This window comes from Crocodylus porosus, unplaced genomic scaffold (assembly GCF_001723895.1).
Source record: "Crocodylus porosus isolate Cpor-Errol unplaced genomic scaffold, CroPor_comp1, whole genome shotgun sequence".
Classification (NCBI taxonomy): domain Eukaryota; kingdom Metazoa; phylum Chordata; order Crocodylia; family Crocodylidae; genus Crocodylus; species Crocodylus porosus.
Window position 1 is genome coordinate 92,736,189 of NW_017728906.1, and position 19,899 is coordinate 92,756,087.

Here is a 19,899-nt window from a genome sequence, read left to right on the forward strand (position 1 = left end):
TCCAACTTCCCGAGGCTATCACGCCGCCTGGGCCGTCTTCTGAAACCTTTGCTAGTCACTCCAATGTCCGAATACTGGTGGATACCGGATTGGGCTCAGGTGGCTGGAGCCTTACCTGGGCTCCCCGACCCTACTGGGTAATGTCCCCCTGTTACTGGGTTCCTAATAATCAGAACCTGCCCCACTCTGGGGCCTGTGCTGTGCCTCTCGCGGCTGGGGCTACAACCCCACACGGCGAGCGCCTTTCCGGCACTCCTTATGCTGTGCCGGCTGTGGCACTGTGCCCCTACTGGGCACCGGGAACCCCCACGCTGCTAGGGAATCCCTGTGAGGCCTCCTCTCACCCCTACAGCCTCACCCGGTCCTCTGGGGTAACTATAACTGAAACCCGAGCCACCTGGCTACAACATAAACAACACAGAGCTTCCTTGCCCATAACGTAAACTCCAAGCCCCTCAAGGGCTTGCAACCCTACCTCCCTTTAGGGTGTTCTCATCCCCAGCATCGTCGCAGCCAGTCAGCACAGTAAGGCTACAACCACCAACGCAGGCTGCTCAGCTCAGCCGCAGAGCTCCTGCTCCTGCAGCCGCCAGAAGGGAACTGCTCTCTAGCTCAGGCCTGGGCAGTTTATAAAGGCCTGGCCCTGCCCCCTTTTGGTCACCTGACCTATCTGGTTGCTGGAGCAACCAGCACCTGAGCTGCCTCTGGTGATTGGCAGCTCCTTAACCCTCCATTAGTCACAGGACATCTCCTTGATCCTGTGACACATAGCATAAGGAAACACAGAAAAAGAAAAAAAAGCCCAAAGCAATAAATCCTCATATACAGTCAGTTCTGTGCGCCCACTCTAGGTCATTGAAAATCAAGTGGCAAGGGCCACACTCTGAAGCTCATCTACTCATCAGGATGTATAGACTTAAACTACACTGGGGCAGCCTGAGTCTTTGGTTCTGAAGTGCAGTGATAGCCCCCGCAAGCTCAGCTGAGTTGGGATGGGGAAGGTGAGCTTTGCCAGTGTGTTTTGCAGCCCTTTAAATTTCTTTTGCAAAAGGAAGTTTACATTCTGTAGAAAATGAAAGCCCTTCTGGTTGCAAACGAAGCCCTCTAAATGTGAATCAACACATTCCTATTCTTATTGGTTGTGTCAGCCCTTAATTTAAAGTCCTTCTTCCTGCATTGGCCTAATCATTCTATCAATGGAAATATAATAGTGGAATGAGCCCTGGACAGTAAAAAATATTTCAGTCCTGACTGCAATTTTAGTGCTGCCCTGAAAGGAGCAGTACTACAATTTTCAGGGGTGCTAAAAATTCCCAGTTTTGGGTAAAACAATCTCATACTCTGCAAATGGACAGATTGGAACAACAGCCTTCAAGAAAGCACACTGTTCTTATCTACCTGTATACTGTAGACAGAGGGAACAGAAGAATAGTCCTGATAGTGGAACAGAAGAATCACAAAGGCCTAAGCTACACTTAGACTTTTGTCAGGGTACCTGTACTTAACCCCATCCAAGTGTCAAAATGATTATGGTTGCACACAACATAGTTATGACAATACAGGTTGCTCTGATTTGGTGAGAAAAACAGGTGTATAAAAATAAAATTAAAACAAAATAATTTATTGCATCTATTCTATTGCTTTTGCTAGCACAGCTATGTCATTAAGTTAATAATAATATACCTAACTGACATGACAATGCTGGTAAAACTTCAAGTGTAGACCTGACATGAGATCTGAACTTTGATCCCAAAAAACAAGTATAGAAGAGAAGAACAGCTCTCCTTCAGATGAAGAGAAGGCATTCTTTCATATGGTGAAAGCATTCAATCATGCTTTTGAGTCCCTGAACTTCAAGGGTCTCAAAACACTTTACAAATAATAATTGATTGCACCACTCACAGCACCACTTTGAAGAAGGTGGAAGTACTATACCCATAGAACCAATACAGAAAGAGACACAGAAAGGTTAGTTCCCTTCCCTCAGAACAATGATACACAACCAGCATTTTGGGATGTCATGAAATCCTTTTAAGGGAGCCAGACAATATTAACAGTATTAGGTGTGCAAACACCTCCACATGATTCATAAGATGAATCCAGACATTTTAAATAGGAATACATAGTGTCAAAAACTATATAAAGTTTTTCTTTACATAATTCTGTAAATTCCAATCTGGTCTTTATGAGTTCCTTGCAACAGAACTGGTCTATTAGTTTTCCATAGTCAAGACATGAATGAAAGCTAAGAGCTGCTATTTTCTGAGGAGTGTCTTATGTCTAACAAAGTTGAGAACTACTGCCCCAGGACATGAACAGAATTCTCTATGACACAGTTGTGAAAAGAAAATAGTCTTCTGATTTATGGACTTCCTGCTAAATCACACAGCAGGTAATGAAAGAATCATTTTGTTATTTATAAGAGGTCAGCGCAAGACAGCTAATTTGGCACAAAATAATAGAAGTCACCACTCCAATCCTAACCTTCAAAGAGAAAATACACCTTGGAAAAGTCAGTCAAACCACTCTTTATCAAACAAAACAGAAAAAGGATCATGATATTCTAAAACCTCCACTAAGTATGACATCAGTGTCATCAGAAGTTAGACGCTGGTATTATTACTTGGAAAATCTACACTGTGAGTGTTGAACTCTTCAAATAAAGTACATTAAAGACAAACAAAAATTCTCAAAATGTTATCCCTGACCATGTCAAAAATAAACCCTTTCATTTACTTACATTTTATTACTGTCTGTACAAGTTTTTTATACTGAAGGGAACAATAAAATATAAGATTTCACTTGCTTTTACTGAGTGTTGGCTTAGAAATGGTATTTAAAGGTTTGTTTTTTGGGGAATTGGTTTATAGGTACAGATATATACATTATAAGGGTTCAGAATGGGTAGCAGGGGTTAACTGATTTCTAAAGAGCTTGGGTCTTACATACAAAGTTTCTCCCAGCCTTGGAAGCAGACAGTCTGTCTATCACAACAAGACCAACAGATGGACACACAGCCTCGGAACTGAGGGGGCATGCCATAACACAAGATCACAGCTTTCAAGGCAGACAGGTTGTCTAACACAACAAGGACACATATTCTAGAAAACAGCCTGGAAACCAAGGGAGTATGTGCCATTCTGCTCATAACATGAGATAAGTGGCACCAGCTAGCAAGGCCCCGGAGGGGGGGGAAGAGAGCCAAGTCCTGGTTTGGGGGAACAGACCAAATTAGGAGAAGGCCAAGAAGGCTACATGGATGTGTGACCACAGAGAGGCAACCAACCAGAGATAGCCATGGATGAAAAGTCATCAGGAGTCATCAAGAGGGAAGGAGAATACAAAAGCAGAGACTTGAAAGTAACAAAGGGGGTCCCTCCTTCTCTTCCTTTCAGTCCCTCCCTTTGCTCCATCCGTCCTCCTTCCCTCCCTGTTCCAGCCCCGTCCCCCAGGAAGGGTCCCCAAGACTACCATGGACAGAGGGTACACCAGCAGCCCATTTCATACACCCCACTGGGAGGGATGTGTGCCTTGGCATCCCACCTCCAGACTGCTGACATGCCACGCTGACATCTGACACCTAAGAAAGAGCCTCAGAGTGCAGCCTGCATCCTAACCAGATGTACTTTGACTCTGATGACAGCTCTAGGATTTGGTAGGTATATAGACTTGCTTGATTGTTTGTATTGATTCTTTTCTGTTATCACCATGTATCAATACATTTGTCTACTATTGAATAGAAAGGTCATGGCCCTCCCTGGAACAAGGTGTCTGGATCCTAAATCCAAAGCCAACACTGAGTTCTTTTCTTCTTACTGGCAATCCTTCTTCCTTCCACCTGAAACCTTCCTATAACTGCCACATCATCCTTTTTCTCTCAGAAATCTCTGTTCAGAAGGAGATGATAACCTTGGGGCACAGTATCAAAGGGAAGAAGATAAAGGTTCTGCAGCTTACTTGAGCCTCTAGCAAAACCTCCCATTTTTCTCTTCTTTCTCCTGCATGTCCCTCTGTCTGATATTCTCCTGCTTCACAAAGCACATCCCTTGAAAAAAAATCTTCAGTGATTTTCTACATAAATGAACTGCCTCAGTACGATCCTCAAACAGGAAATCAGAAAGGTAGTCTAACCTCAACCCGCCAGAAGAGGCTGCTAATGCAAAGGATTCCACCACATGTTTACAACTCTGAAGGACACAGCAGTCAAAACTGCTGACCCCCTAATCAGAGGTTAAAGTCAAACCTATGCATCTTTATCTCCTTAGCAATGTGATAGGGAGAAAGTAACAGCCACTTAATAATTCGTAGCAGGTAGGTCATGCCTGACTAATCTGGTTTCATTTTATGACCAGGTCATAAAACGCTTAGACACAGGAGTACAGGTGGATGTTGTTTTCTTGGATTTTAGGAAGGCCTTATAAATAAATTAAGAGGATATGACTTAGATGATTATACAGTCCAGTGGGTGGCAAATTGGCTTGGGGGTCACACCCAGAGAGTGGTAGTAGATGGGTCGGTATCGACCTGGAAGAATGTGGGTAGCGGGGCCCTGCAGGACTCGCTCCTTGAACCTGTACTCTTCAATGTCTTTATCAGTGACTTGGATATGGGCGTGAAGTGTACTCTGTCCAAGTTTGCAGAACACTCTGGAGGATAGGAACAAAATGCAGATGGACCTGGACAGGTTGAAAGAAGTGGGCAGAACACAATAGGATGCAGTTCAACAAGGACAAATGCAAAGTGCTGCACCTAGGGCGTAAAACTATCTAGCACACCGACTGGCTGGGAAATGACCCTCTCAGCAGCACAGAAGCAGAAAAGGATCTCAGAGTCATAGTGGACTTCAAGATGAACATGAGTGTGACAAAATCATCAGCAAAGCTAACTGCACTTTATCATGCATCAGCAGATGCATGGCAAATAGAACCAAGGAGATGATACTTCCTGTCTGTGTGGCATTAGACAGACTACAGTTGGAGTACTGCATCCAGTTTTGGGCATCGTACTTTAAGAAGGATGTGGATAACCTCAAGAGGGTCCAGAGGAGAGCCACTCATATGGTTAAGGGTTTGCAGGCCAAGCCCTATGAGGAGAGACTAAGGGACCTAGACCTCTTCAGCCTCCACAAGAGAAGGCTGAGAGATGATCTTGTGGCTGCCTACAAATTCATTAGCAGGGCACAACAAGGAATTGGAAATGCTCTGTTCACTAGGGCACCTCTTGGGGTAACAAGGAACACTGATCACAAACTGACAGATTTAAACTAGACATCAGGAAAAACTTCTTCACAGTAAGGATGGCCAGAATCTGGAATGGGCTTCCAAGGGAGGTGGTGCTCTTCCCTATCTTGGGGTTCTTTAAGAGAGGGCTGGATAGGCATCTGACTGGGGTCATCTAACCCCAGCACTCTTTCATGCCCAGGGCAGGGGGTCAGACTCGATGATCTGTTGAGGTCTTTTCCAACCCTAGCTTCTATGAATCTATGAATTTGGGAGAGAAAGGTACAACCAGCCACTGTCACACAAAGGCCAAGGTGGGCAATCAGACGTTTGGTTCTATCAACTTTAAAGCAGGGGAAAAGGCCCTGAGACCATGCACTGGGAGAATTAAAAGAAATGAGCAGATAACCAAGGAAAATGGACCTGGGAAAGAGGCTGCTGAAGTGCTGTGCTGTTCGTTACCCTATTATAGGGGTGCTCAACCATGAGCCCACAGGCCAGCCCTGGTCTGCAGTGCCATGTCATCCAGCCCACAGGGCTCCCTACAGGCCCATGGAAAGTCGGGGGCCCTGAGTTCTCAGTTGGTTGCCTGATCCCAGTGTGCAGGGCCAGGCATGAGCAGCGTTAAGCTCCCAGACTCAAACTCAACATGCAGGGGTGGGAGGAAGCAGCACCAGACCCAAAGGGCCCAATTTTGGTGCCAAGAGGCAGTGCCAAGTCCCAGGGCATGAGCCCAATCCTTAAGGCAGGGAGGGGACAGTGGGGGACTCTGGGGCCAGACTGTGGCTTGCAGGCCTTGGTCCAGACTACAGATTGGCCTTGTGCAACCCATCTGGCCCATGGGGCCAAAAGAATGGGCACCACTGCCCTATCACAATATTATTTATACTATACAGAATCATAGAAAATTAGGGTTGGAAGAGACCTCAGAAGGTCATCTAGTCCAAATACCTGCTCAAAGCAGCTACTGTCCACCATAAACCCAGTCTTTTCTACAGAGTTCCTGCCCAGCCAGTCAGCCCCCAGCCTGCACTTGTGCATGAGATTGTTCCTTCCTAAGTGCAGGACTTTGCACTTGTCCTTGTTGAACAGCAAGAGACTTCTTTTGGTTCATTGTCTAGGTCTCTCTGAATCCTAGCCCTATCCTCCAGCATATCTATTACTCCCTGTAACTTGGTGTCATCTGCAAACTTGCTGAGGGTGCACTCTGTGGTTAAATACAGACAGTCAAAAAGCCCAAGGCTGAATTGATTCAGTCTTTGCAGGTTAGTCAAAGCTGTAGAAATTAAACTGAAAAACAACTGGACAGACATTTGCCATTAATTCAGGAAATGAAGCCATATGCCTACAGTGTCTCAAACCAGAAGCTAGGGGGCACTAGAGCACGGCTCTCTGGCATGTAGCCACATGGGCTGTGTGTTTGCTTCCTCTTCCTGCTGCCCTTGAGGTCTCTGGGATTTGCATTCATCAATCACAGCAGCAGGACACTACAGGGTTGCTCATCACTTCCTCCTCCAGCTTCCAGGTGCCTTTGGGATTTGTAATCCACAGTTGCAGCCAACAGTAAGTTTGAGCAGGGGAAGTAGTATTTAACCCTCCTCCCTGGCCCCAGACCCCAGCCAGGGTTTGCCTGACGGGTGTCGGGGGGCAGTAAGCCAGCTAGGGAGGCAGAGGGCCAGGGACAGCCCTGCTCTCTGAAGCAGAGAGCAGAGCCCAGCCCAGGACTGCAGAGCATGCTGGGATGCTGGGGGGCTCTGGTTTAATTTAAACCAGGAAGGGGTCTGGAACAGAAGTTTCATAAACCAGTTTGACCATAAATCAGTTAAGTCTGATACTACATTCAATCAGGTTTATCTCAAACCAGTTACGGCCATTTTGAAACTGGTTTATATGCACTGAACTTCTGTTCAGTTACAGGTTTAAACCAGTTTCTGATGACTTAAATCAGTTTATGTGCAACTTTTGTCCCAAGCCTATGCCATATTCCAGGTCATTGATGAAGATATTGAACAAAACCAGCTCCGTGACCAACCCCTGGGGCACTCCACTTGATGCCACCTGCCAACTAGACATCGAGCCATTGATTACTACCCTCTAAGCCCAATGTTCCCACCAGTTTTCTATTCACCTTACAGTCCACTCAGCCAGCCCATGCTTCCTTACCTTACATTCGAAAATGTTGTGGGAGACTGTATCAAATGCCTTGATAAAATCAAGGTATATCACATCCACTGGTCTCCTTGCATCCATACAGCCAGTCACGTCATAGAAGGCAATCATGTTGGTCAGGCATGACTTGCCCCTAGTGAATCCATGCTGACTGTTCCTAATCACCTTCTCCTCCAAGTGCTTAGAAATGGATTCCTTAAGGATCTGCTCCATGATTTTTCCAGGGACTGAGGTGAGGCTGACTGGTCTGTAGTTCCCTAGATCCTCCATTTTCCCTTTCTTAAATGTGGACACTGCGTTTTCCCTTTTCTAATCATCGGGGACCTTTCCCAATCGCTCTAAATGTTCAAAGATGATGGCCAACAGCTCTGCAATCACAGCAGTCAACTCCCTCAGCACCCTCAGATGCATACTGTCCAGCCAAGTGAACTTGTATATATCCAGCTTTTCTAAATAGACCCTAATCTGTTCTTTTGCCACTGTTGGCTGCTCATCTCATCCCTAAATTGTGCTGCCAGGTGCTGCACTCTGGGGGCTGACCCTGCCTGTGAAGACTGAAGTGAAAAAGGCATTGAATACTTCAGCCTTTCCTGCATCACCTGTCACTAGTCCCCCATTCAGTAAGGACTCACACTTTTTCCCTGATCTTCCTCTTGTTACTGACATACTTGTAGAAACCCTTCTTGATCCCCTTCACATCCCTTGCTAGCTTCAACTGCAATTGTGCTTTGACCTTCCTGACTTTATCCCTGCAAGCTTCCTTTTTGTGATTCAGTTTACTGAAGAGTTCTCTGCTAAGCCAAGCTGGTCTTCCTGTGCATCAGTATGGTTTGTTCTGGTATTCTCAGTAAGACTTTTTTAAAGTACAGCCAGTGATCCTGGACTCCTCTTCCCCTTAGGCTGACTTCCCAGGGGATCCTGCCCATGAGTTTCTTAAGTGAGTCAAAGTATGTTTTTCTGAAGTTCAGGGTCCTTACTTTGCTGCTCTTATTCCTTTCCTCAGGACCCTGAACTCAATCATTTCGTGGTCACTGCTGCCCAAGTTGCCATCCACTACTGTATTCCCCACCAATTCTTCCCTGTTTGTGAGCAGCAGGTCAAGAATAACACAGCCCCTAATTAGCCGCTCCAGCACTTGCACCAGGAAGTTGTCCCCAATGCTCTCCAAAAACTTCCGGGACTGCCTGTGCACTGCTGCATTGCTGTCCCAGGAGATGTCAGGGTGACTGAAGTCCCCCATGACAGCCAGGGACTTGGACTGGGAAACTTCCTCTAGCTGTTTGAAGAAAGCCTCATCCACCACTTCCTCCTATCTGGTGTTCTATAGCAGACAAGTTCTACAACATCACCCTTGTTGCTCTCTCTTCTGACCCTAACCCAGGGACTCTCAAACAGGCCTAGCTCCAGTTTCATACTGAATATGGCTCTTTTACATAAAATGTAACTCCTCCTCCTCTTCTCCCCTGCCTGTCCTTCCTGAACAGTTTGTACCCATCCATGACAGTATTACAGTCATGTGAGCTATCCCACCAAGTCTCTGTTCTTCCAGTCACATCATAGTGCCAGGACTGTGCCAGGACTTCCAATTCTTCTTGCTTGTTTCCCAGGCTCCATGCATTTGGGCACAGGCACCTAAGCTAACTAGTTTATTGCCATGATTTCTCAGGAAGAACGAGGACAACTCCCCTGTTGCCTCCTTTTGCTTGCTCTTCCTCCAGATCACTGACTTCCCCGCTTATCTCAGGACTTTGATCTCCATCCCCCAGCAAACCTAGTTTAAATCCCTCCTTACTACGTTAGCCAGCCTGTGCTTATATGTATCACAAATAATACCGTAATAGACACACTTGAACAGACACTTTCTGTATCCTAAAATATGCTTTTTGTCCTTTACATGAGCCTCACTATCTGTTCTTAATCTGCACAATCAATTCATATCATAACCTTTATCCCACATTGTAAAATATTAGGATAATGACCTATCTGGGTTTTCATTTTTTTAAAATGAATAATGAGAGTTGTTATACATTTGTCAATGGTTCATTCGTAAGTCATATAAAATATGGGTGGATAGAGACAAAACTTAATAAACACAATATTAAAAACATAAGAATGCCACTGACCTCATCCAGACATTGAAATAATACTATGATCAAGACAATGATTATCTTTATAGGACCTTTTTCCCTCTTGAACTATAGAACAAGCATCTTTTCTTTTTGTCTAGGTAAGAATGACAGAACCCTGTGTTCAGGAGAAGAAAAACCTGAATAGTCACTTGGTTCCATGCAAACAGGATGCCTTCTTTAGTCTACCATGTAACATGGAATCTATGAACAATTACAATCTTTTATCAAAATCCCTACTAAGCCTAGTTTCCTCTAGAATGTTCAGTATGCATCTAAGATGCAAACGCGTTAAACTGTATTGAAAGTATGTTCGGTTTGATAACTGCCTTTTCTACAGTACATATAAACTACCATAATTTGTCATATATAACCCACATCTTTCCCACAAAAACATCTCCTGGAAATTGGAGTGTGTGTTACGTACAAGAAATATAGTAAGAGCTGGTTTTGCTGCTTACAGGTGAAACAAAGTAAAATTTGCAGCAACCCATATAGACATCTGGGGCCTTAGGGGGAGGTTAAATAAATTCAGAATAGCTGCCTGATCTCAAGTAAGTCAAGATGGGGGGGGGCTAGCAGGCAGTTTGGGGCCCACTGGTGGAGAGGTGTTGACCCATAAGGGGTGGGCGAGGCTGGTGCAACCCGCAGATGGGGTGGGTGGAGGCAGGCATGACCCACGGATGGGGTGGGGCTCTGTAACTCTTGCTTTTTCCATACTAAATTGGGAATGTAATCAATTACAGCCATCAATGGATAACCAATCTGAGTATTGTCGGATAAAGCTTATGAATGAAAAAATCTTTAAGGATTATTGACTTTGAACCCCATGATTTACTAGTCAAAACACCTTCCCTAAAAATTCTGACCATTAGAAATGGATTTCTCCTAGAATAGAGATACTGCCAGGATCTCTTAAACAAATATAGGTACACAGTTTAGCCAGCTAAGCATCAGATTTATATCCAAACTCTAGTACAGCCTAGATTCGCCATTTAGAAAACAAGCTTTGTATCTGTATGAAAAAAACATACAATGTGATTCAACAACAGATAAACAGCCTCAGAATTGCTGCAGATAGCTGACTTCCAATACTGATAGTGTTACAGTTTGCAATTATAGTAATCTGATAGCTCACTCTAGTTTGGGAATGATCACTCTCACACACACACTACACACTTCTTTCATCCTCCTACTACTCCTATACTTTTCTGTGTTGAGAGCCAGGATGGTTCCAGTTCCTGATCTCTTCTCAATCCTGCTGCCCTACCAAAAGGTACTGCTGGCTGGTGGACTTGTGGGCTAGGGACAGAAAAGACACAAACTGGTATAAGTGACTGGAAATAGGTTCAAATCTGCAACACAACAGACGTTCAATACACATAAACCAATTTCAAAATGGCTGAAACCATTTTATGACAGACCTGGATACATTTAGGCTAGGATTCAAAAAGCCAGAGCCTGAACTGATTCAATTGTTGCAGGGTAGTTTAACTTGCATAGATTGAACCAATTTGCAAGTGAATAGAGATTCACTTTTGACTCAGGAAATGCAGGCACATGCCTGCAGTGGCTCAGATCAGAAGCCAGGAGGCACTACAGCAGACCTTGGCTTCAGGAAAGCTGTGCTGGGGGGGTGGGGAGGGAGTCATGGCCAGCCCCATCAGTAGCCTCAAGTGAATTGGCCAGGGAGGGGGTTTAATTCCCCCCTCCCTGTCCCACCAACAGAGACAAGAGCCGGGGTCTGCCTGGCACTCCCCCCTCACTGCTGCAGCAGTAGTGGGTGCAGCGTGGCCAGATGCCAGAAGCATGGCCCTCTGAGGTAAAGGGGGCAGGGAAGGGGTTTATTCCATCCTCCTCCCCCTTGGGACCACATCTGGGGACTGCTAGCCTCAACCAGCACCACCACCACCAATCACTCTCTGCACAGGGCAAGCACTGGAATAAGCCCCCTCTCTGCCCCCTTTGCCTATGGGGGCCATGCTGGCTGGCCTCTGGCCATGCTCCTGCCCCTGCCAAAGTGGGGGAAGGACCCTGACAGGGCAGCAGCCCCTGAGGTGGTACCTCAGGAGCACAAGCCTCTTCCCAGGGGTGGGGACTGTGCTGTGGGCAGGAGTGAGGTTGGCAGAGATGCTGCAGACTGTGCAGGGTGAGTGGCAATGGGAGGCTATGGCCACTTCTCCAAGCCCTAGTGCCACTGCTCACCCTGGGCAGTGTGCAACAGCTCTGCCTACCTCACTCCCACCCATAACGCAGCCCCCTCCCCGCTGGTAAGAGGCTTATACTCCCAGGACACCATCCCAGGGGCTACTCCCCATCGGGGTCCCTCCCCCCTTGCCGCTGCAATGGCAGGAGCGGGGCCATGGCCAGAGTTTGGCCAGAATGGCCCCCATAGGTGAAGGGGGCAGGGGAAGGGTTTATTCCCCCCTCTCTCCGAAGTCTGGCAAAGGGGACAGGGAGAGGGCTTATTCCGGCACTCACCCTGTACAGGGACTGATCGGTGGAGATGGCAGTTGGGGCTAGGAGACTCTGACTGTGGTCCCTTGAGGGCAGAGGGGGGAATAAACCCCCTCCCTGCCCACTTTCCCTCAGGGGGTCATTACAGCCAGTGTCTGGCTATGCTTCCGCCCTTGCTCTGGCTAAGGAGGAAAGGTGGAGGGGCAGCCCTGCTCTCCTGGTGCAGAGAGCACAGCCCATCCCAGGACTGAAGAGCATGCTGGGATGCTGGGGGACTCTGGTTTAACTTAAACCAGGAAGGGTTCTGGGACAGAAGTTCCATAAACAAGTTTGACCTCAATCAGTTTAAGTCTGATACTACATTCAACCAGATTTATCTCAAACCAGTTATGGCTATTTTGAAACTGGTTTATATGCACTGAACTTATATTCTGTTACAGATTTAAACCAGTTTCTGCTCACTTAAACTGATTTATGTGTAATGTCTGTCCCTAGCTTTAATATCAGACTTAACGGATTTAGGTTAAATCAGTTTACTGAACTTCTGTCCCAGATCCCTGCCAGATTCAGGTTAACTCACAGTCCCCCAGCATCCTTTGCACCTGCCCTGCAATCCACACACTTTGTAGGGTGGGCGGGCTAGCCTTGGCCCAAGCTGTGTGCTCCAGCTCAGCAGGGAGGTGTGCTCTAGTGCCCCCTGGCTTCTGGTCTGGGCCACTGCAGGCATGCGGCTATATTTCTGGAATCAAAATTGAATGTCTATTTACTTGCTTATTGGTTCAGTCTATGCAGCTTAGACAAACCTGCAAAGATTGAACTGATTCAGCCTCAGGCTTTTTGACTGTCTGTACTTAGCCCACAATGTTACAGACATCTATTAACCTGTCCCTTCTTTTATCATCACCTTTGGTGAGCCCCACCACTTCTATACATTACTTTTTAGCCATTAAACAACATGGCTTTGTCTAGACTAGTATTTATGTGGTGCATGGTTAGAATGTTTAACCTAATATCGAAATTAACCTATGCTTTAGTTAAACCACCTTATTATGTGTTAAATCCTACACTGCCTTATCTGCGCTAGACTTTTAGAAGGTGCTTAGTTAGCAGTGTTAAGTCATTCTGACACTACATCTTTAAATCCTAATTTAGAGAAAGTATACAAGAATTTTCCAGCCACCAACTGCCCTTCATAAAATGAAATGACAGACCTCCAGCAGAAAAATGCATCCACCTTCACTCCTTTCTGTGTCTCCAAGACTAAATTCAAATCTCATATCCAGTGCTGTCAGGTGCCCTAGCTTATATAAGCCTCTCACATCCCTGTATTTAGTTTCAGCATCTCATTTTCTAATTGCAAATCTTTTGTACTGTGAGGAGGTAACAAGTAAGCAAGATGTTTCATGTATTACAATCAAATTGACTCGACTTAGGAGTGACTGTATTTTCCAGACAGCAAACCAAAATAAGCAGGCCTTCCAAATACAGCAAAGCTTTACTTCCGGTTTTCACAACTGTATTGTATTCTGCTCTCTGTGAAACTAGCTGTAGACTCTTGTAATTTGGGATGGAGAGGAGATGGGGCAGGAACAGTAACATTGGTTTTTTTGCTTTTGCCTTTCCAAGTATCCTAAATCATCCCTTCCCGTGGGAAATCATCTTCTAACCGACTAAAGAAGCAGCTGTGTTCTACTGGTGTCCAGTTTTCACAGCATGGACAAGAGAGAATACTAACAGCAGTACTGAAATAATGTTAACCAGTCACTAAGACCAGACCTGATCACACAAGCTACTGGGCACTGCCAACTAGCATTGTTTTTGAATTATACTTTGAACGCTTTGAAATCAATGGAAATTGAAGGTGCTCAGAACCTTAAAGGTTCTGGCTCAAAGAGATACAAGATTTATGCCAAATTCTTGTAGCCTCTGAAGTAGCAGAGTATGTTATCACTCTACTCTGTGCTCATGGCTAACATTGTACTTTAAGCAAAAACTGTTGTACCCTTTTTTAAGCAGACAGACCTTTCACCCTCATGTTTATACTGCATTCAATTTCTTCTGGATTACTCTACTAAGATGTAACATCTTTATATACATCATAAGGGGATTAGCATTTCAACAGCAACAAGCGGATATGAACAAAGCACATACCAAAATAAATGTAACTTCAAAAAAAAAAAGAAGTAAAAAAATGGATTTGCTGAGAAAAGGTCAGCTAAAAAAACAGATGACTTTCTCACTAGTGTATCTGAATCTATATAGATTTTTCAGTTTAAGATTTAAAAAAAAAAAAGAAAGAAAGAAAAAGTATCAGGTCATTAGCAGCAGTCAGACCACTATCAGTGCTGCAATGATGTAGTTTCAAATTAGATTGAAATAGCTTTTTAAAGTGAATCCACTTGAAGAACAAATAATTTCTACTCCCTTTCTCCCAGGATTGAATTGAAAGCATTTCTGTTACAGTAATACAATATTTCTGATCAATTTCTGTACTTGGATCTGAGGTTTTATAATTATTTGGTTAATGATCACAGCAAGCCCATTTAAGGTACCCTAAATGCTTTCCAGCAAACATACTTAGTTATGATCTAGTGAACAATTAGTGCGTTAGACCACATTTAAGAACACACACCTCATCCTTAGCTATACCAGTGTTTAAAGCATTGTGTATTGTGGAGGATATTGATGAAATGTTAATTAGCCTTCTAGTTATTTTCTTGATTTGTTACTTAGACTCTCAATCATTCCTCATCCGTCAGATCAATTTTGATATGCAAGCAGAAACTAATGCTAAGCAATTAAGACACTAATCTCTCACAGTCCTTACTGCATGAATGTTACAAACACACCAAGCATTTTACATTTCAAGCACCGTCTCGTTTATCTTATTTCCTTAGTTAAGCCTTCCTACTGATTTTGCAGGTATAAAGGACAATCAAATATTCAGTCAACACACTATTACTGTTGCCTTGAGTAGGGACACCATGTTAGACTATCCATAGTTCAAATCCTGCAAACCATCATTCTTGAACAGGACCAATAACTCGTATAATTACTCACACAAGTAAAAACAACTAATTTTTTATATTGGGGATTACTAGAACCAAGATAAAGCCAAAAAAACCAGAAGGGCATAACAGCCCGTATCTAACGCAGCTAGACATAGGCCCCAGATACACATTGCTTTTGTAGAGCTACAAAGTTTGTGAATACACCTTATTATCAGCTTTCGAAAGAGACCAAACACAAAGTCAATAAAACAAATTATGGACAGATGTTTCTGTGGGAGACACTCCAAACCCCAAAATCATTCCCGCCTTTGGGGTGGACTCATGACAGAAAGAAAGACAACTGAATGACTAAACTAAACACCCTAGTTTTCACTCAGAAAAAAGTTCCATCTAAGTCAGAGGGAAATTTGCCTGAAAAAAAAAATAAGAACTGCAGGATTCAGTCTATATTTACTACAGATTGTAAATGTTCTTTCTTTCTCCTTCTTTAATTACACCTTCAAAACTGTCGGACATTAAAATGAAAAACAACAAAAAAGTTCTGTTGCTTACCATTTGCCTCCTGTTCTCCACCAGATGGATGCCAATAATCCCTAGGAAAGATCCAAAGCCAAGCTAAGGCAAAAGAACAAACCAACAGAAATACACCAGGTCAGCTAATTTATCAAATATGAGTGTGTTAAAATGATGTGTAAGGTGATATGTTTGACAGATATACCAATTAAAACAATCTCTGAGAAAGAAAGGAATACTACTTGCCAGAAATTGTGTGATGCAATAGAGAACAAGAAGACATTTAATCATATTTTTAAGTTTTATATGTTACTGTTCATGGGACAATCTTACCATCTTCATTCAATGTAAACGTTCCATTGAAGTCAATGTGGGGTTTGGGCCAAGAAAATACAAACACCTTCAGGGTTCTATAGTCAGCCTACCATTATTACACTTACTAATGTGTTGCTATTTTAATCCAATAATAAATTATATGGGCAAACACGGTATTTCACATTTGCTTTCCACGACTGTTCAGTCCATATCATATCGGCACCGATAAAAGGAAAATTAACATTATTGGCAATTAGCTTTTTTGGGCTGATAATGTCACAGATAAATGCTGTGTGCATATGCACAGCTGCAGCATGCATACGGTCAGGAATGCAGTCCAGCAGCTTGGAGAGAAGTGTTCTGCTGACAAGTCTGTGGGAGGGAAGGGGTGGGGGGGGCAGATTGAGGGCCCCCCGGTGAGGAAAGGAGTGGGACAAGGGCAGGGACTGCACAGAAAGGCTGGGGCAGGGCACGTGATGGAGCCTTGGCTCATCCCAGGGACACAGGAGGGGCCACTCTTGCCACTGCATGCACCCCAGGGGAGGCATTACCATTTGTGTACAGGATGAGGGTGGGCTGCCCGTTTGTGCACAGGATGAGGGTGGGCTGCCTGTTGTGCTCTCGAGGATGGGGCTGTGCTGGGTTCTTCTTGGTGGGAGATGGGCCTGGGCTGCACTCAAGGCGGGCAGGGGCAGGGGGTGATGGCACTGGGAGGGTGGGGCTACAGGGTGGGCCACAGCCATCCCAAAATTTGCTGTAGCCAGCCCATAACCCCCCTCCCAGTGCCACCACCATCCATCCCTCTCCTGCCTGCCTCAAGCACAGCCTCAGCCCAGCCCACCCACTGGGAAATCCTGGTGCAGCCCTGGCCCCGAGCGCATAGTGGGCAGCCTGCCCTTGTCCCATGCACAGGTCCAGGGGGCACATGCCCCTATGCCTTCCCCGGGGTGCACACAGTGGTGGGATCCAACCCCACACCCCTTCCCCACTTCCCTGTGCCCTCCCAACAAGCTGCAGCTCCACCTGCGCCCCACTCTGGCTTGGGTATACAGTGCCTGCCCCAAAACCATTCCCTCCCTCAATCTGGGGGCCTTGATCTGCCTCCCCCCACACCCCTTTCCCCCAACAGACTTACTAGTCAGGTATTGTTCTCCAACTGCCTATCGGCAATCGGATTGGTGTCAGCCAATATGGCTGGTTAATAATCGGCCATCAGTATGAGCCCAAAAATCTTCATTGATGCACCCCTAGTTTATTTATAACATCTTGTTGAAAATGAGTTTATGAATGAGAGAGAACCAAAACTTCTTCAGAAAACAATATTTTGCTATGACAAGTCCACAAATCCTAATGCTCTAAGACATTACAAAATGCTATACTGTGACTTATGTATATCTGTATTTAAAATACTGAAAAACAGAGACATGGCAATCACTTTTGGCACCCAAGGAACAGGTTAGAGGGAAGGGGAGGGGATTATGCTGACCACTGGAGATCAGGGGTGAGGGAATAAAGTCTTACCTGACAGGGCTCTCCTCTGGCAGCAGCTGTTTCTGTAGCAGCATGGGCTTGGGCTGCTGCTGCTGAGAAACAAGCACTGGTGCAAGCTCCCCTGGGGACCCTGCCAGTGCTCCATTCTCCATCAGGTTGTGCCTCCCATGGCAAAGTTTCATGAAGAGGAGCACCATTCCACACCCCCCATCCCCCGCCCAGATGCACTGCTCATGCAGGGTCTGTACCACTCACTTCAAAGGCCAGCCCCTGGCTGGAGCAAGCTCCTTTATAGAGTTAGATACTTGAACAACAGTAACCTTCACCCCAGCAAGTGTGGGATTAGAGACTGCATGTTTACAAGCTAAGCTTCCCAGACCAGAAGCCAGCTGAAGCCTACAATGCTCTTGTTCTTGCTAAGCAAAACAAGTTTGAATTGAACAAAAAAAGGAGATATCCTGCAAGCACCTCAATCAGTAAGGAAAATGCAGATTTCTCATTTTGATGGAGAAACCCACAGATTTTACAGTTTTGCAAAGAGCTCTCTGCAGGCTAGTAGAGTTCCAGCCTGCAAGGAAGTGGGAGGGAGCAGGAAGAGAGCGGTCAGGCAGGGGGTGCCATGTGCATGTACATGGCCACCAGGAAGCCTGGAGAGCAGCTCCCACAGGTATGTGGTGGGGAAGGGATTGAGGCCCCAAAAGGGAGAGAGGGAGGGAGCTGGGCAGGGCTGAGGCATTGGGCTAGGGGCCTGAAGCCACAGCAGGACCCTGGCAGGGAGTGAGACAGGGCCATGGGCAGCTGGTCCGGGGGTGGGGGGCAGGTCCCCACCACTGTGCGCACACCCAGGGGGAGAAGGAGGGTCCACCCCCCCAATCTGTGCGTAAGGCAGGCACAGGCTGCCTGCTGCAGGCTTTGGCTCCTCGCCCTGCTGCCCTTCCCAGCTCAGCAGAGGCGACTCAGCACTGCAAGGCACAGCATGGCTGCACAGGGAAGTTTTTTGCTGCTATGAGCTCCACACTGCCCTGGAGATGCATCCCCTGCCTGCAGGATTGTGCCCCACATTGCTGCTGCACAGGGCAGGGACACATCGCCTGGGCAGCATGGAGTTTACAGTGGCAAGGAGATCGTTGTGTAGCCCTGCTGTTCCCTGCAGTGCTGAGTCACACTCGCTGGGCTGTGGGAAGGGCAGCAGGGCGGGAGTCTGAGCCCCCAGTGAGGGCTGAGCACCCACCCCCACCCCATGCACAGATCTGGGGGATACTGGACCTCCCTGCTCTCCCCCAGGAGTGTATGCAGCAGCAGAGAGCCTCCCAACTTTCCATGAACCTGCAGTAGGCAGATGCCAACTCAGGATGCCATCTGTGAGGCATGGGATACAATGTAGGGATGGTATGAAGCTGTGTATATTGCCCTCGACATTTAGCACATTAAATTGGGCAGCCTCCCGCATTTTACATCAGTTTATTAAACAGCAAGTCGTGGCAGGAAAGACTAGGTGGACTGTGCTACATAGACAAGAAGGCAGGCTAATGTTGAGACCAAGCCCTGAGCTGGCCTCCTGTCACAGGGGTCTTATCAGAGAATTTGGAATTTTTTAAAATCGGGGAAAACCAGAATCCCTGGTTACGACATGCCATCCTTCCCTGGAACCTATATGGAAAATCCTCAAACAACTGCAACCCATACTAGAAGACGACCTAATTCTTAAAGAAGTCTTCCCAGAACCACCCTTCCTAGCCTTTAAACAAGAACCAAACCTTGTTAACCTTGTCATCAGAAGCAAGCTTCCTATGACCCAAACCACACCAAATGGATCCAGACTGTGCCACAACAAGAAATGTAAAACCTGCCAACACATCTCCACCACTCCCACAATAACCACACCTCACAACAGAACCATTGCCATTCCTGGATCTTATACCTGCACCTCCAGAAGTATAATACATCTCATTCAGTATACCAAATGCCCTGATGGAAAATATGTAGGAGAAAGCAAACAACAACTGTGTACCAGAATGAACGCACACCGAAAATCCATCAAAGACAAAATATCCAGCTACCTATGGGTGCCCACTTCTCACAAGACAATCACTCCCTCTCCAATTTCTCAGTTCTAATCCTCAAAGGGAACTTACAAAACACCTTCTGAAGATGAGCCTATGAACTTCACTTCATAAAACTACTAGATACAAAAAATCATGGACTTAATATAGACATAAGATTTATGACACATTACAAACAGCCTACTTTTGATGCCCCAACTACCTGCCTCCAGCTGATCACTTGCATTACTTCACACATTTCCCTCCCTATCCCACCTCCCCTCCTATCTCTACCCATTATCTTCCTAACGTCCTCTCTTTGCATTTTCACAGACATGCTTGTTGTAAATTTAGCTTCTTTTGTACTGTGGAGAACACACAATACTACCAGAATCTTCCTATGCCTGAGGAAAGGTGTTTGTCCCTGAAAGCTTGCAAAGAACTTTTTTCCAACTATTAAGTTGCTCTAATAAGTCAGTCTCACCTCCATCCTTGGCAAAATCTTTGAGAAAATCATCAAGGCTCACATTTGTGAGAGCCCGGCAGGACAAATTAT

General features: G+C 45.7%; 1 protein-coding gene across 1 annotated transcript in view; it reads right to left on the bottom strand.

The window, feature by feature from the left end:
• Positions 1-19,899, bottom strand: part of TMEM255B (transmembrane protein 255B) — a 131,399-nt gene that overhangs the window by 107,896 nt on the left and 3,604 nt on the right. Inside the window, exon 2 of the mRNA XM_019528484.1 lies at positions 15,535-15,597. Coding sequence (XP_019384029.1) covers positions 15,535-15,597 — 63 coding nt within the window. The remainder of the gene's footprint in view (positions 1-15,534; positions 15,598-19,899) is intronic.